The 18,189-nt window shown below is 40.7% G+C and overlaps 1 protein-coding gene across 1 annotated transcript in view; it reads left to right on the forward strand.

Moving 5' to 3' along the window:
- antxr2a (ANTXR cell adhesion molecule 2a) overlaps positions 1–18,189 on the forward strand; it is a 225,198-nt gene that overhangs the window by 72,105 nt on the left and 134,904 nt on the right. The window contains exons 9-10 of the mRNA XM_060826184.1: positions 9,952–10,050; positions 12,541–12,613. Coding sequence (XP_060682167.1) covers positions 9,952–10,050; positions 12,541–12,613 — 172 coding nt within the window. The remainder of the gene's footprint in view (positions 1–9,951; positions 10,051–12,540; positions 12,614–18,189) is intronic.

Here is an 18,189-nt window from a genome sequence, read left to right on the forward strand (position 1 = left end):
CTCTTTGAAGGTTTGCTGACTAATACCAACCAGTTTCGCGCACATTCCAGTGACCTTCACGATTTTATATTTTCATGCATCATCCTTAAGATGTGGGCTCCGAAAAGTTTGAAGCTCAAAGCACAAAACATATCCTTGCATCTTGATCACCAGGAGTAAAGAAAAACAAGTTATAGTTTAAACTGTTTAAAATCTCACCTATAATGCAAATACAAATACCCGACCACAGCGGGTTAATATTTAGTTCAGTGACTGGAGACATTTGAGACACTCTCATTCAAACAGAGAATTATTACTTCAATAAAACATGAGGGCAAGTTGCTCATCTTTTTGCCTTCTCAATAATTTCTTCCAGTCTTGGATTTTAATCTTTATTACTTATCCTTTACTTTTAGTGGGAGTGAGAGGTACAAATGTTTTCCATTCGATGTCTTCCACTCCAGGAGCACCAGCTATCACAATAAGGCAGCTTGCTTCTACTCATCTCTGCAATGTTTAATATCTTTTGGCTGTGGAATTACCCTTTTATTCAAACAGAAAATGATCTACTTATCCATGAGGTTGTCTAATTGTCTGTCTTTCCCTGGTATCATAAGTTTTCTTTCTCTGATATTGTATAGCTCCTGCGTGAATCTCTCATGTGGAGGGAACCTTTGTCTCCCTGCTTCTATCAACGCTTTTGAACAATCAGCTCACAAGGATTCCATTACTTGCAATGCCTTCCTGCACATCCTGGTGTTGCTTGTTGAGATACTTTAGGCTTTGTGGACTCCCAATTCCTGGTTCCTTGGTCAGTCACTGTTGCAAAGGAGGAGATTAACCTTATCTCAGCCCCTCAACTCTGTTTGAAGGTGCTTGATCACCCTGCTCACGGTACCAGATTATTGTAGTTCTTAAATGACTATACAGTGTCCAGACAATCTTAAAGTAAAACACTGATCTTATATCATTAACCAGGACACAATTACTCAGAAAGTATGTGTTATAATCAGTACACTCGTTCTCAGGTGAGAGTTTCATTTCCTGCATTAACTCCTACCTGCTACAGTTACTGCTATTGGATTCAAGGCTAATTCAGCTCTTGGATAGCTTGAGATCCTGAGGGTCCTATATCACTCACACTTTGGTTCGATTGCATATGATTTTTGTTTTTGTCCATTTGATCATCCACTGTGGCTTTACTTAATAACCCATCTTCATTAAAACAGTGCTGGAATTGTTTTATCCCTTGTTGGTTTTATCATTGATTGTTTTAGGAAGCTGTCATGAAGGATTTGTGAGGGGTAGGTTGTGCCTCACAAACCTTACTGAATTCTTTGAGAAGGTGACCAAACAGGTGGATGAGAGTGAAGCAGTTGATGTGGTGTATATGGATTTCAGTTGGGCGTTTTAATAAGGTTCCCCATGATAGGCTATTGCGCAAAATATGGAAGCATGGGATTGAAGGTGATTTGGCAGTTTGGATCAGAAATTGGCTAGCTGAAAGAAAGACAGAGGGTGATGGTTGATGGGAAATGTTCATCCTGGAGTTCAGGTAATAGTGGTGTCCTGCAAGGATCTGTTTTAGGTCCACTGCTGTTTGTCATTTCTATAAAGGACCTGGATGAGGGCTTAAAAGGATGAGTTAGTAAATTTGCAGATGACACTAAGGTTGGTAGAGTTCTGGATAGTGACGAAGTATAGGTTAAAGAAGGACATGGATAAGCTGCAGAGCTGGGCTGAGAGGTGGCAAATAGAGTTTAATGCTGAAAACTGTGAGGGGATTCACTTTCGAAGGAGTAACAGGAATGCAGAATACTGGGTTAATGCTAAGATTTTTGGTAGTGTAGATGAGCAGAGAGATCTCTGTGTCTATCTACATAGATTCCTCAAAGTTGCCACCCAGGTTGATAGGGTTGTTAAGATGGCAAAAGGTGTGTTAGCTTTTACTGGTAGAGAGATTGAGTTTCAGATCCATGAGGTCATGCTGCAGCTGTACAAAACTCTGGTGTGGCCATTCTTTGAGTATTGCGTACAGTTCAGGTCACCACATTATAGGAAGGATGTGGAAGCTTTGGAAAGGGTTCAGAAGACGATGTTGCCTGGTATGGAGGGAAGTTGTTATGAGGAAAGGCTGAGGGACTTGAGGTGTTTTCATTAGAGAGAAGAAAGTTGGGAGGTGACTTAATTGAGACATATCGATAATCAGAGTTTTAGATGCGGTGGACAGTGAGACCCTTTTCCCTTGGGTGGTGATAGCTGAAAATGTGTTGCTGGTTAAAGCACAGCAGGCCAGGCAGCATCCAAGGAACAGGAAATTCGACGTTTCGGGCCAGAGCCCTGGCCTGAAACGTCGAATTTCCTGTTCCTTGGATGCTGCCTGGCCTGCTGTGCTTTAACCAGCAACACATTTTCAGCTGTGATCTTGAGCATCTGCAGACCTCACTTTTTACCCTTGGGTGGTGATGGCTAACATGAGGGGACATAGCTTTAAATTGAGTGGTGATGGATAAAGGACAAATGTCAAAGGTAGTTTCTTTACTCACAGAGTAGTAGGGGCATGGAACATTAGTAGACTCTTCAGCTTTTAAGGGCATTTAAATGGTCATTGGATAGACATATGGTTGAGAATGGAACAGTGGACATTAGATGGGCTTCAGATTGATTCCACAGGTCTGCACAATATCGAGGGCTGAAGAGCCTGTACTGCGCTGTTATGTTCTATGATTCTATAAACTCATCTTCTCATTTTGATCTTGTTCCTATTATATGAGCATTAAAGCCTCAGTGCTGATTATATATCCCTGCACAAGAAAGGAGATGTTGATGGGTTGATAAGTTGATTCTGGTTGATTGAGGTGTTGCCATTAAGAATGTACCATGGAACAATTGTTCCCCATGCTTTTGTTTAATGCAAAAATGATGCAATGTCTATGCTTGTTGCTTGGCCTGCAATGGTTCTTTACGTGGTAATGTAAGTGTCCTAGTTTGCAAGGCTGACTGATAATATTAAATTAGTTGGCACACTTGGGATTATTGGCAAGTGCTATCCAGTTGTTCGAACACATTAAGCATTAAACAATTTGTTCTGAGTTTTGCAAACATAGGCTGGTTGAGTATGGTCAAGTGCAGTGCTTATTGCAAATGGTCAAAGGGTCATGCTGTTCAATATCATCCGTAAATCATTGAGGCTTTCAGCCTATACTATATAGTAGCAATATAGAACAGCACGCTTCATCTGTTGCTCAAATTTCTGAGCTATCCTATCCTTCCAGGGTAATTTGCAACATTGCTTTGCTACAAGTTCTATTTATTTCTTACTACATGATCTTTTCAATAGTTTAGCTACTTTTAAAGGACCTATAGACATCACCCAGAAGCATTTTTGATTTTTCTTAATCTCTACTCATACTGATTCCACCTCCCAATCTTTTCTGACAAGATCCTTTCTTACTACTGATCTTGTGTCATCACCTATGATTAGGGCCACTTCTCCATTTCAATCCTGTCTCTCTTAAAAATACTGAATATCCTGGAATAAGAGAAGGCAATAACCTTGTGACATTGTTGCTTTACTGTCAACCAGAGACCCAGGTTCAAACCCTGCTATTGCAGATGGTGAATTTGAATTCAGAGTCTAATGAAGACCATGAGTCCATTGTGGATTGTTGAAAAAGACTTGTAGGGAAGGAAACTGGTGATTAGGGTGATGGACTGCCTAGCGATATCCTCCTCTTGTGAATGAACTTTAAAAATAACTATTTTCCAACATTAGTTTCCTTTGTAATCGTGTCACTGTAATGGCAATTCCATGAACTGATTTATCTGTATTTGTGGCAATTGTTTAATCTATCTTGTTATGAACGTTAAGATAAAGATTCTTAAGTTTTATTTTAAATCATTCTCTGTGTGGATCTTATTTGCTGATGCAGTTATCATTAAACTCTGTCCCTTCATGTCCCACTTTGTTCATCTTTAACTAACTTAATACAGTGCTATGTTGTCTCAATTTCTCTCTTTAGATTTTGAAATCTCCCTTTAGTTGACTTATTTTTGTTCAAAGATAGTTCAAACAATATCATTCCTGATGAAGGGCTTTTGCCCGAAACGTCAATTTTCCTGCTCCTTGGTTGCTGCCTGACCTGCTGTGCTTTTCCAGCACTACTCTGATCTTGACTTTGATGTTCTGGGATGCTGAGTCTTACAGATTAGCTCCCTGGTTTTCCAGTACAACTACCAATATCCTTGATTCAAAGTCCCTTTTTCCCATGGCAATCTTTGACACGTCCATTTCGTTCTTTTATCTGTTTGATACTATGTCACTTGTCACATGGTTCAGGCAACATGCACAGAATATTATTTCTGAAACTCCATGTTTAAATTTTGCATCCTAATTCCTCAAATTCACCCAGTACTGACAAACTTCAGTTAGTACTCCAGGAAGTCTCTCTGTCATACTGTTTTGGTTAAAAAAAGTTGCAGAAATACTAACAGGTTAATCATTAAACCATCTTATACACACGGACCAAAACCCACATGCCACTTGTATAAAATCCAAATTTGAAAATAAATGATATTAATAATTATGTCAAATTAAATGTCTTACATCGCAGTGTTATTAGTGAACTAACCAAATTGTTTTGCCCTTATGTGAACATCTCTTAACTCTCTTAAATTATCAGACTCTTTATCTGACTTTCTCATGATGATCAAAAATTATCCAGAATTACATTTTTGGTAATACTGAAGCTATTGTTTTTGAATCCCCAAAATATGATGCCAAATCTCTACTGAAGTCCAGGTCAGAGATGTTAATGCCAGGTGACCCTGACCTATACAAGAAATCCAGGTAAAACCTTTACAAAACTATCAGAGATGCCAAGAGGCAATGCCAAACTAAGTTTGAGGCCCAGACTAACCACACAGACACCTGTCACTTGTGGCAAGGCTTACATGATATGATGGCTTACAGAGTGAAGTTGAACAGAATTGTGGGCAATAATATGTTCCTACCTGATGAGCTCAACGCATTCTACGCTCACTTTGAACAGAAAGTCAGTGAAATTATGTCACCTGTCCCATCAGCTTCTGATGTGCTTGTACCCATGGTCACCACTGCAGGTACAGTTAGGTTGGCTTTCTTGAGAGTGAACCCATGGATAGCAATTGCCCTGGCTGGAATCTCTGGCCTTGAGTTAGATCCTGTGTGGACCAGCTGTCGGGTGAATTTGCTGACACCTTTAACTTCTCCTTACTACAATCTGAAGTCCCCACCTGCTTCAATAAAACCACCATCGTCCCATTCCAAAGAAAAATCATACAGTATGACTCAATTACTACTTGCCAGTGGCTCTGACCTCAATAATTATGAAGTGCTTCGAGAGTTTAGTAATGGCTCACATCACTTCCAAACTACCAAATGGCCTTGATCCTTTGCAATTCGCCTACCTGTGCAACAGGTCCAAAGCAAATTCTACCTCCCTAGTCCTGTACTCATCCCTGGAACATCTAGATAACAAGGACACCTACGTCAGCATCCTACGTATTGACTATAGCTCCGCCTTTAACACCATAATTCCATACAAAATCATCTCCAAACTCTGAGACCTAGGTCTTGGCTCCCCTTCCTGTAACTGGATCCTTGACTTCCTGCCCTATAGACTGCGATTCGGAAGAACCAAAATCCTCAACACTGATGTACTGCAAAGCTGCATATTCAGTTCCTTAGTATAGTCTTTTTATATACTCATGACTTTATGGCCAAATTCTGCACCAACTCCCTTTATAAGTTTGATGATGACACCACCATAGTGAGTTGAATCTCAACTAATAGCGAGATAGAATACAGGAAAGAGGTTGAGTGCTTAGCAGCATGGTGTAAAGACGACAATCTCTCCATCAACATAGCAGAATGAAGAAGCTGGTTATTGATGTCAGGAAATGGAGTAGAGGACACATCCTTGTCTGCATCAATGATGTTGAGGTGAAGATGGTTGAGAGTGTCAACTTCCTGGAATTGACAATCACCAACAATCTGCTCTGGTCCCGCCCCACGTCAGTGTGGTGATCAAGAAAGTGCAACAAAAGCTCTACTTCCTCAGGGGGGTGAGGAAATTCAGCATGTTCACAAAACCCAGTCAATTTTTATTGATGCACCATAGAAAGCATCCTATTTGCATGCATGACATCATGATTTGGCAACTGCACCCCCCCCCCCAACCCTGTTCCATCAGGCAGAAGATATAAAGGTTTGAATACATGTATGAACAGATTCATGAACGGCTTCTTCGCTGCTGTTATTAGACTTTTGAATGGACCTTTCAAATGTTAATTCTGATCTCTCTCTCTGTGTCATCTCTGTGGCTGTAACATTGTATTCTGCACTCTGGTTTGGTATCCTGATGCACTTTGTATGGTTCAACCTTCCTGTAGAGCATGTACAACAACACTTCACTGTATCTCAGTACATGTTGATAGTATTTTTAAAAAATCACAGCCTTACCCTGCATTCTGATAGCAGTCTGACATTGGCCCTGTGGGCTTGCAACTTTCATGTTTTATTTGATGCTGAGATGAGCTCCTATTTGTACCAACACTGAGGCTGTTTATTTCCACCTCCATAACACCATCTTACTTTGCCACTGCCCCGGCTGATCCAACTGCTGAAACCCTCCTTGATGCTATTGTTACCTTTTAGATTTCACCATACCAATTCCTGACTGGTGTCCCACATCCCACCCTGTGTAAATTTGATGTGATCCAAAACTCTGATGCATCAGATAAAGTCCCATATCCCAAACATCCCAAATACCCTTTAATGACATTGAGTCCAGTTCGAACAATGTTGTGAATTTAAAATTCCCCTCCTTGTTTACAAGTTCTTTTGTCGTCTTGTCCCTCTCTATCTCTGTATTTTTCTGTCACTCAGCAACCTTTTGAAACATCTCTGCTCCTTTTATTTCTGGCCTTTCATGCATCCCTGATATGAATAACTCTCCTTTATTGGCTGCACCATTATTTGTCAATGTCTTAAGTAATGGAATACCTTCCCTACCCCTCTCTTATTGCCTCTCTACCTGATTTTACTCCTTTAAGACATTCTTAAAAGCTACCTCTTTGACTAGCTTTTGGTCATCTGATCTAATATCTACTGTTGTAGCTTGGAGTCATACTTTATTTTACAACACATATGAAGTATCTTTGTTTGTTTTGTAGGTGAGGTTGAGTATATGGAATGTATGGAATGGACTTTGGATGTCTAGGGAGGGTTGGACTCGGAAACAGTAATGGTTTGAAAAAGTGTGGATCGGGTTGATATGAGATGGATAAAACTAATAGAGTGATTGTTGCATAGAGAGGTGGAATGCCTTGGGCCAGTTCTTTAATTAAGTGCTGATGCAATAAGAGTGTTGTTTTCACTGCAAATGTCTTACAGGTTACTGCTAACATTACAATAATCTGAATCCTGCAGCATGATTCATCCTAATTCTATCTGGTAAAATGAGTCCAAGTACAAAAGGAATCCTTCAAGACCTAGCCTGCAGCTGTATTTCTGAGCTTTGCATGGGGTAATAAATAAAACAAGCTTATTCTGTCACCAAGTACAGGTGTTAATGCAAAATGAATAGTGTGCAATTGAATGTAGACAAAAAGGTTATATAACGATGCAATAGAATATTGCATTGCTCGGCTGACAAGGAAAATTAAACTTGTTTTTCATAATGGGGTTGGGGGAAGAAAGTTTTCAATTGAACTTCCAATGTGGAAAAACTGAAAATTTATCAATAGAAATGAGTGATTTCAAAGGGTTGCACCCAAAATGTTGACTACTCCACCTCCTGGTGCTGCCTGGCTTGCTGCGTTCTCCAGCCTCCTGCTGGTCTACCTGGGATTCCAGAATCTGCAGTTATTTTGTCTCTAGCCAATGACTGATTTTAAGCCTCTCTATCTTCTCCATGTGCATGCAAGTGCCTTTGCTGTACAGTGTAAGATTGCTAATAATCTAACTTACTCTTAGAGCAAGTTGATTCCTTCCTTCAGACTGACTGTAGCCGAATATAGCTGTGGTTCAAATTGCTTTCAAAAGTTATTGGAATAGTCAGGGCTGTTCATATATTTTTCGTGATGGGCTTTCCAAAATGTTAAGCATTTATTGTTTTCATTTCTGATCGCCACACTGTAGGAAGGATGTGGAGACTTTGGAGAGGGTGCAAAAGAGATTTACCAGAATTGTGTATTAGTTATAAGGAAAGGTTGGACAAACTAGGACTGTTTTAGCTGGAGCATTGGAGGTGACCTGACAGAAGTACAATATGTGACTTTGTGATAGGTGTGGATAGTTGGAGTATTTTTCTCAGAGTGGAAATGTCAAATACAAGGAGGCATAGGTTGAAGGTGAGATGGAGGGAAAGTTTAAAGGAGATGTGAGAGGGATGTTTTTTACATAAGGGGTGAGAGGCACCTGGAACTCATTGCCAGAGGAGGTAATAGAAGCACATACATTAGTGAAGTTTAAGAGGCGTTTAGACAGACACATGAACAGGCAGGGAATTGAAGGTTACAGATCATGTACAGACAGATAGGATTGGCACAGAAATGGCATCGTGATTGGCACAGAAATGGTGGCTTAAAGGCCTTTTCTTGTGGTGCGCTGTTCTATTTGTTTAGGATTAGGGACCTTTGAACATCTGTAAGTCCCTTCTTGCTCAATGCTAAAACAAGGTACAAATAATTTTGATATTGGTTGATTTTTTCTAACTGTCAATATTCCAACTGTCTGTTATACATTTTTGCAGATGCCGGGGTCAGAGTTAAGAGAGTGGCACTGGAAAAGCATAGCAGGTCAGGCAGCATCCGAGGAGCAGGAGAAGCGATGTTGCAGGCATAAGCCTTTTCTCAGGCATAAGCCTTTCTTGAAGAAGGGCTTATGCCTGAAACACCGATTCTGCTGCTGGGGATACTGCCTGACAGATTGTACTTTTCCAGCATACACTCTCAACTGTGTTAAACATTTTTCCCAATTTTCATTTTCATTGATAATCGGGAGAAATATATAATGACTGGTTGGTCTGTGATTTCTTGAAGATAAAAGTACCTTTTGTGACATGTAGCCGACTCCTTCCAGCTGTAAGATAGAGATTGTGATCAAAACCTGTCCGATTCACCTCTGTAATGATAGTCGATTGGAGGTCTTATGGAACTTTGAAGTATGTTTGATTGTTTGGTATTTTATGTTCTAGCAGTTTAGAAATAAAACCGAAAATGTTGGAGAAATATTCTGGCATTCTATTATTCTGTTTTGTTGCTTTTCTGTGATTTCCTCATGATCAAATCACCCAATTGAGTAATTTATCGATTTACAGTATCAGAGCTAACTGTTTGTGAACCAGAAATTATGCCTTTATATTGTGTCCTTCCTGACCAAAAGACAGGGTATTATTTGGGCACAAACTAAGCTTGATACGATACAATTCTCTGTGAATCATTCGAATGGTAAAACTCAGATTGTACAAACTATTTACCAATGCACAAAAAGAATTTCGCAAATAATATTAAAAACAATATTTAAAATTACCATAAGCACAATAAGCAATGGGTAAATACCAATTTTGTGAAAAAGCAGTCCTTCGAAAATGTACAATTTTGGATTGATACATTATAAATGAAAGATCAGTTCTCAGAAGATTTTTCTTCCTCCCTGGTTTGACCTTAACTGAAGGAAATGCAATGATTTTATTTTCGAGATTAAGGAGTATCGAGCAGGATCAGGATACGGGGTAGTTGAGCACTACCTTAATTAGAACATTTATTCTCCGTTGACAACAATCAGGAATTAGACAAGTTGCACTATTTGTTGGCTCACTAAATTGCAGTGTTTCTTGCACAGAGCTAAATAAGGTATTGATACTATCTTGCGCATGTTCAGTATAATGAAATTTACCTCACTATGATCTGGTATTTCTGCACTTACAGAAGAATTTAAAGTTGTGCTAAGAGGAAATGGATTCACAGCAGGAAGAGGCACAGATCTGATTGTATGTAGATACTACATAAATGATTCAACCATTATAAGTAAGTATGTCTACACATCTGTGTTAATTTTAAAATATTGTTACTGATAATCACTTAATTTTATAGACTAATTTCATTTTTCAATATTCACAATAATGGACATGAAAGCTATAGCAAGGAAGTGTTTGTAATTTAAGGACATACAAGTTTATTCTTTTGGATCAGATGACAGTTTGGTTAAATTCTTGCAAGGTTTTCTCTGGTTATGATAATTCAGAGAACCATGTACTTGGCAAAACTGTCTCACAGCATGACTTTGATTGTGAGGAATAATTCCATGAGTATAACTGTGTCCCTAATGCCTTCATGTCCATGTTGGGTATGTCCTGTCCCCCTGACAGGTCAGACCTACCAGAGGTGGCAACTCAATTGTATGTAGTTGAGAAGGAGTTGCTAAGGCTGCTCCACATGGAATCTTACAGCATCAGGGCAAACATACCTCCTGCTGATTAACATCTAACACCCCATCCATATCCACCTCTACCTTCATTGACGAATCATTACAGTTCCATGGAAGTCATTGCCACAGAAGGCTGTGGAAGCCAGATCAACGAGTACATTTAAAGTAGAGATGGATAAGCTGCAAGGTTCATTTCAGTTGTTTCATCACCCTACTAGGTAACATTTTCAGACCCCATCTCCCACCCCCCTGAGAAAAGGAACAGGAAGTGACCACCACAGGAAATGACATCACCAACCCAAAGAAGCCCAAACATATAAATAGAAAGCAGGAATTTTCAGCAGTGGTTTGCTTGAGGCCCACTGAAGATGTTACCTAGTAGGGTGACGAAAGGGGAATTAAACCTTCCAGCTCAACGAGCAAACCTACATCCAAAACCGCAACATGAGCTACAAATCTTTTCAAAACTCGCTAAGAGATGGATACGTTCTTGATTGTCAATGGGGATCAAAGGTTATAGGGAGAAAGTGGGAAAATGGGATTGAAAGCCTATCAGAGCTGAAAATGTGTTGCTGGAAAAGTGCAGCAGGTCAGGCAGCATCCAAGGAGCAGGAGAATCGATGGTTCGGGCATAAGCCTTAATTTTCCAGCAACACATTTTTCAGCTCTGATCTCCAGCATCTGCAGTCCTCACTTTCTCCTAGTTGAAAACCTATCAGCCATGATTGAATAGCAGAGCAGACTCAATGGGCCAAATGTCCTAATTTCTGCTCTGATGTCTTATGGTCTTATGTTGAGTACAACTTGGAAGAAGTGTTGAAGAATGCAGGGATCCAGAATGTACTTTCAGCTGGGAATCTTCAACATCGATCACCAAGACTGGTTGAATAGCACCACTATTAACCGAGCTAGCTGAGCCCCGAAGGGCATTGCTGCCAGATTGAACTGCCCGCAGCCGGTGAGGGAACCTACAAGAGGGAAAACCAGGCTTGCCTTTGACATCATTAGTCTACCTGCCACAGGTGTACACCTCAGTGTCAATTAAGGTGACCCCTGCATAGTCTTTGTGAATATAAAATCCCATATCTACATTTACGATACCCTTCACCATGTTGTGCTAAAAGGGACAAATTTTGATGCAGCTGAAGACTGGGCATCCATGAGCCATAAGCAGCAGGAGAATTGTGTTCAACCTGAAATCAATCTGAAACATAACGTCATGGAATGTACCCCAGTCTACCATTAGCATCAAGCCAGTAGAACAACTCTGATCAATGAAGAGTGCAGTAGTGCATGCCAAGTGCAACACCAGGCATAGCTAAAAATGTTAGCCTGGTGAAGCTACAACACAGGAGAACTTCTGTGCCAAATAGTAGAAGCAGCATGGGATAGACAAACTGATAGTAATGCTGGACAAGGCCGATCCCAGAATAAAATCTAGACTGATAGCTTGTATATTTTTACAGTTGGCTAATGTGATGGAAAGTCACTTACTGGATTTAGGTAACCTCACCTTGCATGATATTGGAACCATCAACTGGGGGCATGGTGTCTGTTGACAGGAGACCCTGCCTGTCTGTGATAGACGCGTGGGCCACCACTGAATTGCCAAACTGGATGTCAAATGGCTCATTAAGAAGCTGAGAATCCTGCGTCATCCTCTTGTCTTTCCATTTCATTGTGGGAAGGTTACCACTGCCAGAAGAATACATGGATCCCCAAACTACATTTAAGTATTCCCAGTCACCATGTATCCCACTGTACAGGCTGCATTAAATCCAGCCCATAGTATTCTCATGTTTATGAAAATGCAGAGACAATTTCTGAGAATTATTTTCACTGAGTGAAGCCATGGAATATGCAGTTTCTTTCTCTACCTTTTGAGTGATCGAATTTAGTCCATTTTGTTCTACTTGAATTTTGAAGTTAGTTTTGTAGAATACTTATATTGGTTTCATACAAATGTGCTATTCTTGCTGCAAAGTTTAACATTTTCTTTGTACCAGAAATGCTTAGCTTATACTTTTGGAATTAAATTTGTTCATTAATCGGCTCGGTATAAGGAACTCATGCAATGATTCATTTTCCAGCTGAGAAACCAAGTAACATGGTAACGGATAATTATCTGCTGTGTCCAGCGCCTGTGCTACAGGAAGCAGGCCAGTAAGTACTCCATTCATATACATCTAAAATTCAACATAGTTGAACATTTGATGGAATATTATTGAATCATTCTACCCTACTTCCAGTTTCATTGTTGCTCACTACTTTGTCTTGTATCAGCATGAGCAGGATTTATTCTACATTTGATGGTTAACCAAAGTGAGGATCAGCAATCTTGTTCATCTCAGCAGTTTTGGTTAATGATGGTCTGCCATTACTTTCCACACTCGGCTATGAAATGAGGGGGTGGGTCCATGATCATCTTCAGTCAGAACGAGAGCTGGTCCTGCGCTGTTGGCAATGTTCTGAACAACATGCTAGCCAGCTAGTTAACTAAGCCAACCAACTGCCTTTGAGATGTATGCAAAGTTGTTGAAGGATTCCTTGTGACTGATTCTGGCAAGCTCCCAGAATGTGAGAGAGGTATGAAGTGGTTTCTTTGAATTGATCTTTGAGAGGGGCTGTGAAGAGGCGAGTAAGACTGGCAGAGGGAATATGAGAATAAAATCATGGTTAGGGTAAAAGGGAACCTGAAGAAGGGCTTATGCCCAAAATGTTGATTCTCTTACTCCTTGGATGCTGCCTGACCTGCTGCGCTTTTCCAGCAACACATTTTTAAGCTCTGATCTCCAGCATCTCCAGTCCTCACTTTCTATTAAAAGGGAACCCAGACATCTACCAACCTTTTGTTCATAGGATGTGGACATCACTGGTTGTGCCAGCATTTGTTGTCCATCCCTTGTTGATCTTAGTGATACCTAACTGGTGATGAGGCTGAATTGCTGCCGCCCTTTGATGTAAGCATGTAAATAGTAAGCTAGTAATAAGAGGTAGAGTGGTACTTTTACCAATCCTTTGAGGTGAAAATGACCATTCATCTGGGTGGTGTAGTTAAATTCTACCAGGTACACAGGTGGTTGCAAAGGGTATTCCGCACCTGGTCCTGCTGCAAATAGGACAGAGTGATCCTTACTAAGGAAGAGGGTGCTACCAAATTATCAATGAGATAGCAGTGGTAGAGGTGATTGGTAGAATATACTGCAAGGCTGGTTATATTTAGAATGGTTAAGTTGATGGTATAGTTGGCTGGGAACCCAAATTATGGATGACGGGTGGGAAAGAAAGCAAAAGTTGCCTGGTCTGCGATTGAAGGGGGGGTGTAGGAATATGGTAGTGTTTTATTCAAGAAAGGCCGCAGGGTGACTACTACTATTGATCAGTCATTTTAACAAAACTGGTGAGGATTGTAGGCAAGGGAGGGGTAGGGGAGGGTGGGGGTGTGGGGTTGGGTGGAGGGAGGAGGGGTAGGGCTGTGGTCACCAGGCACTTGGAGAAATTGGAGTTATTTAAGGAGAGCTGGCTCAGAGTTGTAAAAGGCAGGTTGTGTTTGACTAATGTGATTTTCACTACACTAAATTAATGCAGGCAAAGCTCAGGGAACGTGTTGGCTGACCAGATGGCAATTCTTGGTAACTTTGGGTTATACCTAAAATGTTGACTTCTTCACTTAGCGATGCTACCTTGCTTGCTGTGTTCTTCCAGCCTCCTACTTGTCTACTTTGGGTATCTTTGAGCAGAAGTACAATGAATTGGAAAGTACCTCTACAGCTTGCAATTCACACCAGATTGAGGGTGAAGAGGTGTGTTTTGAGAAGGGGTGCAAAGAGTAGAATAAATGGTTAACTATTGAACATGTACTTAGAAACATGTCCATTATGATGTCAGGATCACCTGATGGTAGAGAGACATTAGAAGAAGGAGCGACAGCTCAGAACTCAAGCTCAGTCATCAGATGTGAACCGCAATTCTATTGTAGAAAAGTGCATCCCAAACATCCTCAAGGAGACAACAAAATGTGGTGCAGAACCCAGCAGCATTTAGGAACAGTGGCCAAGGGCCTGAAGGATACAACTTAAAGCAAGTTGCGGAAAAGCTTGAGAAAATATTACCCGGTAATTATAGAAAAGAGGAAAGCAGTACTGGATGAAATGTTCTCACAGTAAATGGAAATGGATTCCATCTTACTGCATCGGTAACCAATTGAACATGTGGAATACAGCCTAGGAATCTTGCAGTGAATAACTCACTACCTGACTCCCCAAAGCCCTGTCCACCATCTACAAGGCACAAGTCAGGAATGTGATGGAATACTTCCCATTTGGCTGGATGGATGCACCTCCATCAACATTCGAGAAGCTAGACACCATCCAGAATAAAACAACCAGCTTTATTGGTTTGACATCTACAAGCATCCACGTACTGCACAACTACAATTATTAGCAGCAGTGTGTACCATCTACAAGATGCACTGCAGAAATTCACCCTTTGGCAGCACCTCCCAAACCCATGACCATTACCATCTCGAAGGACAAGAACAGCAGATACATGGGAACATCACCAAAAGCAAGTTCCCATCTTTCCATCCTATCTTGGAAATAAATTGCCACTCACTGTGTCAAAATCCTGGAACTTCCTTTCTAACAGCATTGTGGGTCAACCTACTGCAAATGGATTGCGACAGGTCAGCACCAAATTCTCAACGTCAGCTGGGGTCAGACAATAAATGCTGGTCTTGTCAGCAATGCCTACATCTCCTGAATAAATATTAATACAGTAGGAACATAGAAACACTGTACTTAAGAGCAGGATTTGGCTATTCTTTGAGCCAAAGTGGAATTGGTCACAATCTCTCATGCTATGCACATTGAGACAGAATCCATGGAAGGGATAAGGGAAGAGTATTCTCTGTTTTACAATACTCCCCCTGTGAAGTGTGTCCCACTTGAACTGCATGCAGCTCCTCCTGTGGCTAGGCAGGTCATTATGAATCAGGATAACATTCTAGAAAGGATTATTCAGTGAGCAGAAGGAAAGCTGCATTCAAGAAATGGAAGAACCAGAAGACAGAAATGTAAACCTTACTGGGGAAATCCAGGAATTAAAAGCAAATGCAAGTGCACTAACACCAAGTTGGTGGACACCTTACAGATTTGAAACTCAATGTGGGAGCAGCAAACTCAATATTTTCCAATGAGTAGCAGTTACTGAATTAAGTAATTTGACAGTCATCATCACTCCATTTCCAAAGTCCAGGAGGGATCACATTGAAATTTAAAGGGCAGTTGACTACCAGGCTGCAACACAAAGTCAAAGAAATCTCTGAAAATATATGCATCTTTCAGAACCAAGAATCCAAACAGTAAACATGAATGGATTTGAAGTGGGTTTTTAAAGTTGATGAAGTCCAATCAGGAACAAAGGAATTAGTTCATGATGGAATTCCTGAAGTGGCTCAGTGACTTGGATAAACTGAAAACTGCAACGCACGTCATACTGAGAGACTGCAAAATTGTTTCATATGACGTGGCTAAGGCTGGCTGGGCCAGCATCTAATTTCTCCCCTAAAAGAAATTAATAAACTAAAAGTGTGTTTACAATAATCAATAGTCACTATGTGATCACATGATGGCTAGTTTCACATGGCAGAGTTTTATTGAATTCATATGCAACTACCTGCTGTGGTGGGGTATAAATCTGTGTGTCCCCAAGAATATTAGCTTGAGATTCTTGATTGTCTATTGCTGAGCCACTGCTGCCATGGAATTTATCTGTTTACATGTAACACTTGTGACAGGCAAGTGCCATCGGTTCACAGCTGCTCTGTATGGTTCCGGAGCTTTGCCAAGGGCACAGCAGACATGGGGAAATGGGCACCGAGCTGTGCAAGCAGAGACATTGAGCTCCTGGTGAATGGGGTGGCGTAGAACTTCAACTTCCTCTTCCCCAAGGACCAACAATGGAAGCCATGACAGCAGACCATGTTGTGAGGATGCCTCCAGAATCTACGCAGTCTCAGTCATCTGAAGGAATGCACAGCATCATAGGAAAAGGTCAATGACCTTCTTCACTTTACCAGCACAAGGGCCACCATTTTGTCTCTGATACCTTAGGTTCACTACTGTACAAACTTTCCTCCAAGGCTCATGCTGTACCCTTCTCACGAATCCCTGCAACACCTTCTTTCAGTCACTGTCACCCACGCCAATGCCTGACAGCAGGAACCCTGCATGTGCTCTGGGCCACATAATTATTCAATTGGGACACCACCCCATCTGCACCAAAAGTAACACTGTCCCTCCTGCTTTCATATTCTTTCACAGATAACTTTGACTGTCTTCAGTAGCTGACTTACTGTGTTTAAGATCCTCAACCGGTATTGGAAGCTGTCTGTAACGTATTGCATTGTGACTCCCTAACTGAAAGCTATTCTCCTTGACTGAGGCCTGCAGACAATCATAACAAGTTTCCTTCCTTTTGTATTTGTGCTAAATAGCCCGACAAGTCAGAACGAATATGAGCTTGGTATCTCAGGCTGAGGGGACAAAGTGCAGAAAGGCAAGGCAAGCTGTAAGTGATCCTGTGAGCCTCAGAGAGGGTGTAAGCTGTAACTGTGAGCAGAGAGCCTGGAGTTGCAGTCCAGGACAGTCCCTGAGCTGGGTTATTCCTGAGCACACAGTGTCACTGCTGCAGCTTTGTGCTGATGGTTACCATTGCAACCCACGGAATATTGTTTGGTGAGTTTGAGTAAGATAGAAAGCTGAGTATTGGGGAGGCAAATTATGGTATTAACAAGGTGTTTAACAAGCTAAAATTACCATCAATTGATAACTCGCCATTGGGCAGTGAAAAACTTGTCTCAGCACTTCTGAAAAGCATAAGAGATGGAGCAAAATGCTCTTGAAGTTGAGATTGGCCTCGTTAGACTTCTCTCTAATTCTGAGTAAGATGTTACTGTAGCTCACATCATTCAGACTTCAAGAAGATTCGATCCTTAGAAATATATCATGAAGATATGTCCTTCAAGCCCTAAAATCCCAGGAGTATTTCCAATCTGCAAACTATTGACATCCTGATATCCAATTAAATAGTTTGAGGTTAAAATTATACTTCATTTCCTTTTGTAAATCATGTTAACGTCTTGGTCATATGTAGGCAAAAACATTTTGGTACATTCATACGTAACATCTCAAAGTGCAATTTTGCCCAATTTGAGATAAATCATATTGTGATTTATGATACTGGCCAAAACCTCAGATCCTTGCAAGACACAAATGAAGATAAATAATAAAATTGACAGCTTTCCTACTTTTAACTGTAGTGCCTGGAGTAAGAATTGTTGAGAGAATTTTCTCTGATGACTGTTTGCTTCTAACTCCAGATTTCATTTGACAGATGTTTGTAACTTCCCCAAACAGCCACTTCAGGCCTCTTCAAATGATGCTCTAGGCTTTCCCAAATGCATCCCCAGACCTCAGGGAATGTAGCTAAAGGCTTTCTCCAACACACCCTCCAGGCTTTTACCCCACCAGATGCTCAGTGCTTTAACCACTGGATATGTTCACCATAGATGTTAATGACTTTTAATCTGTTCATTCAGATTAGCATTTTGTTCTCAGAGTTATCCTTGATTTAAAAAAAAAACCCTGCAAACTTCTTAGTGAAATAAGTGAATAAACTCCAACAAAGTTTTGAGATGCAGAGCAAGGCTTTGGTCTGTTTTTTTTTGTTGAACAAAT

The sequence above is a fragment of the Hemiscyllium ocellatum genome, chromosome 1 (genome assembly GCF_020745735.1).
Source record: "Hemiscyllium ocellatum isolate sHemOce1 chromosome 1, sHemOce1.pat.X.cur, whole genome shotgun sequence".
Taxonomy (NCBI): domain Eukaryota; kingdom Metazoa; phylum Chordata; class Chondrichthyes; order Orectolobiformes; family Hemiscylliidae; genus Hemiscyllium; species Hemiscyllium ocellatum.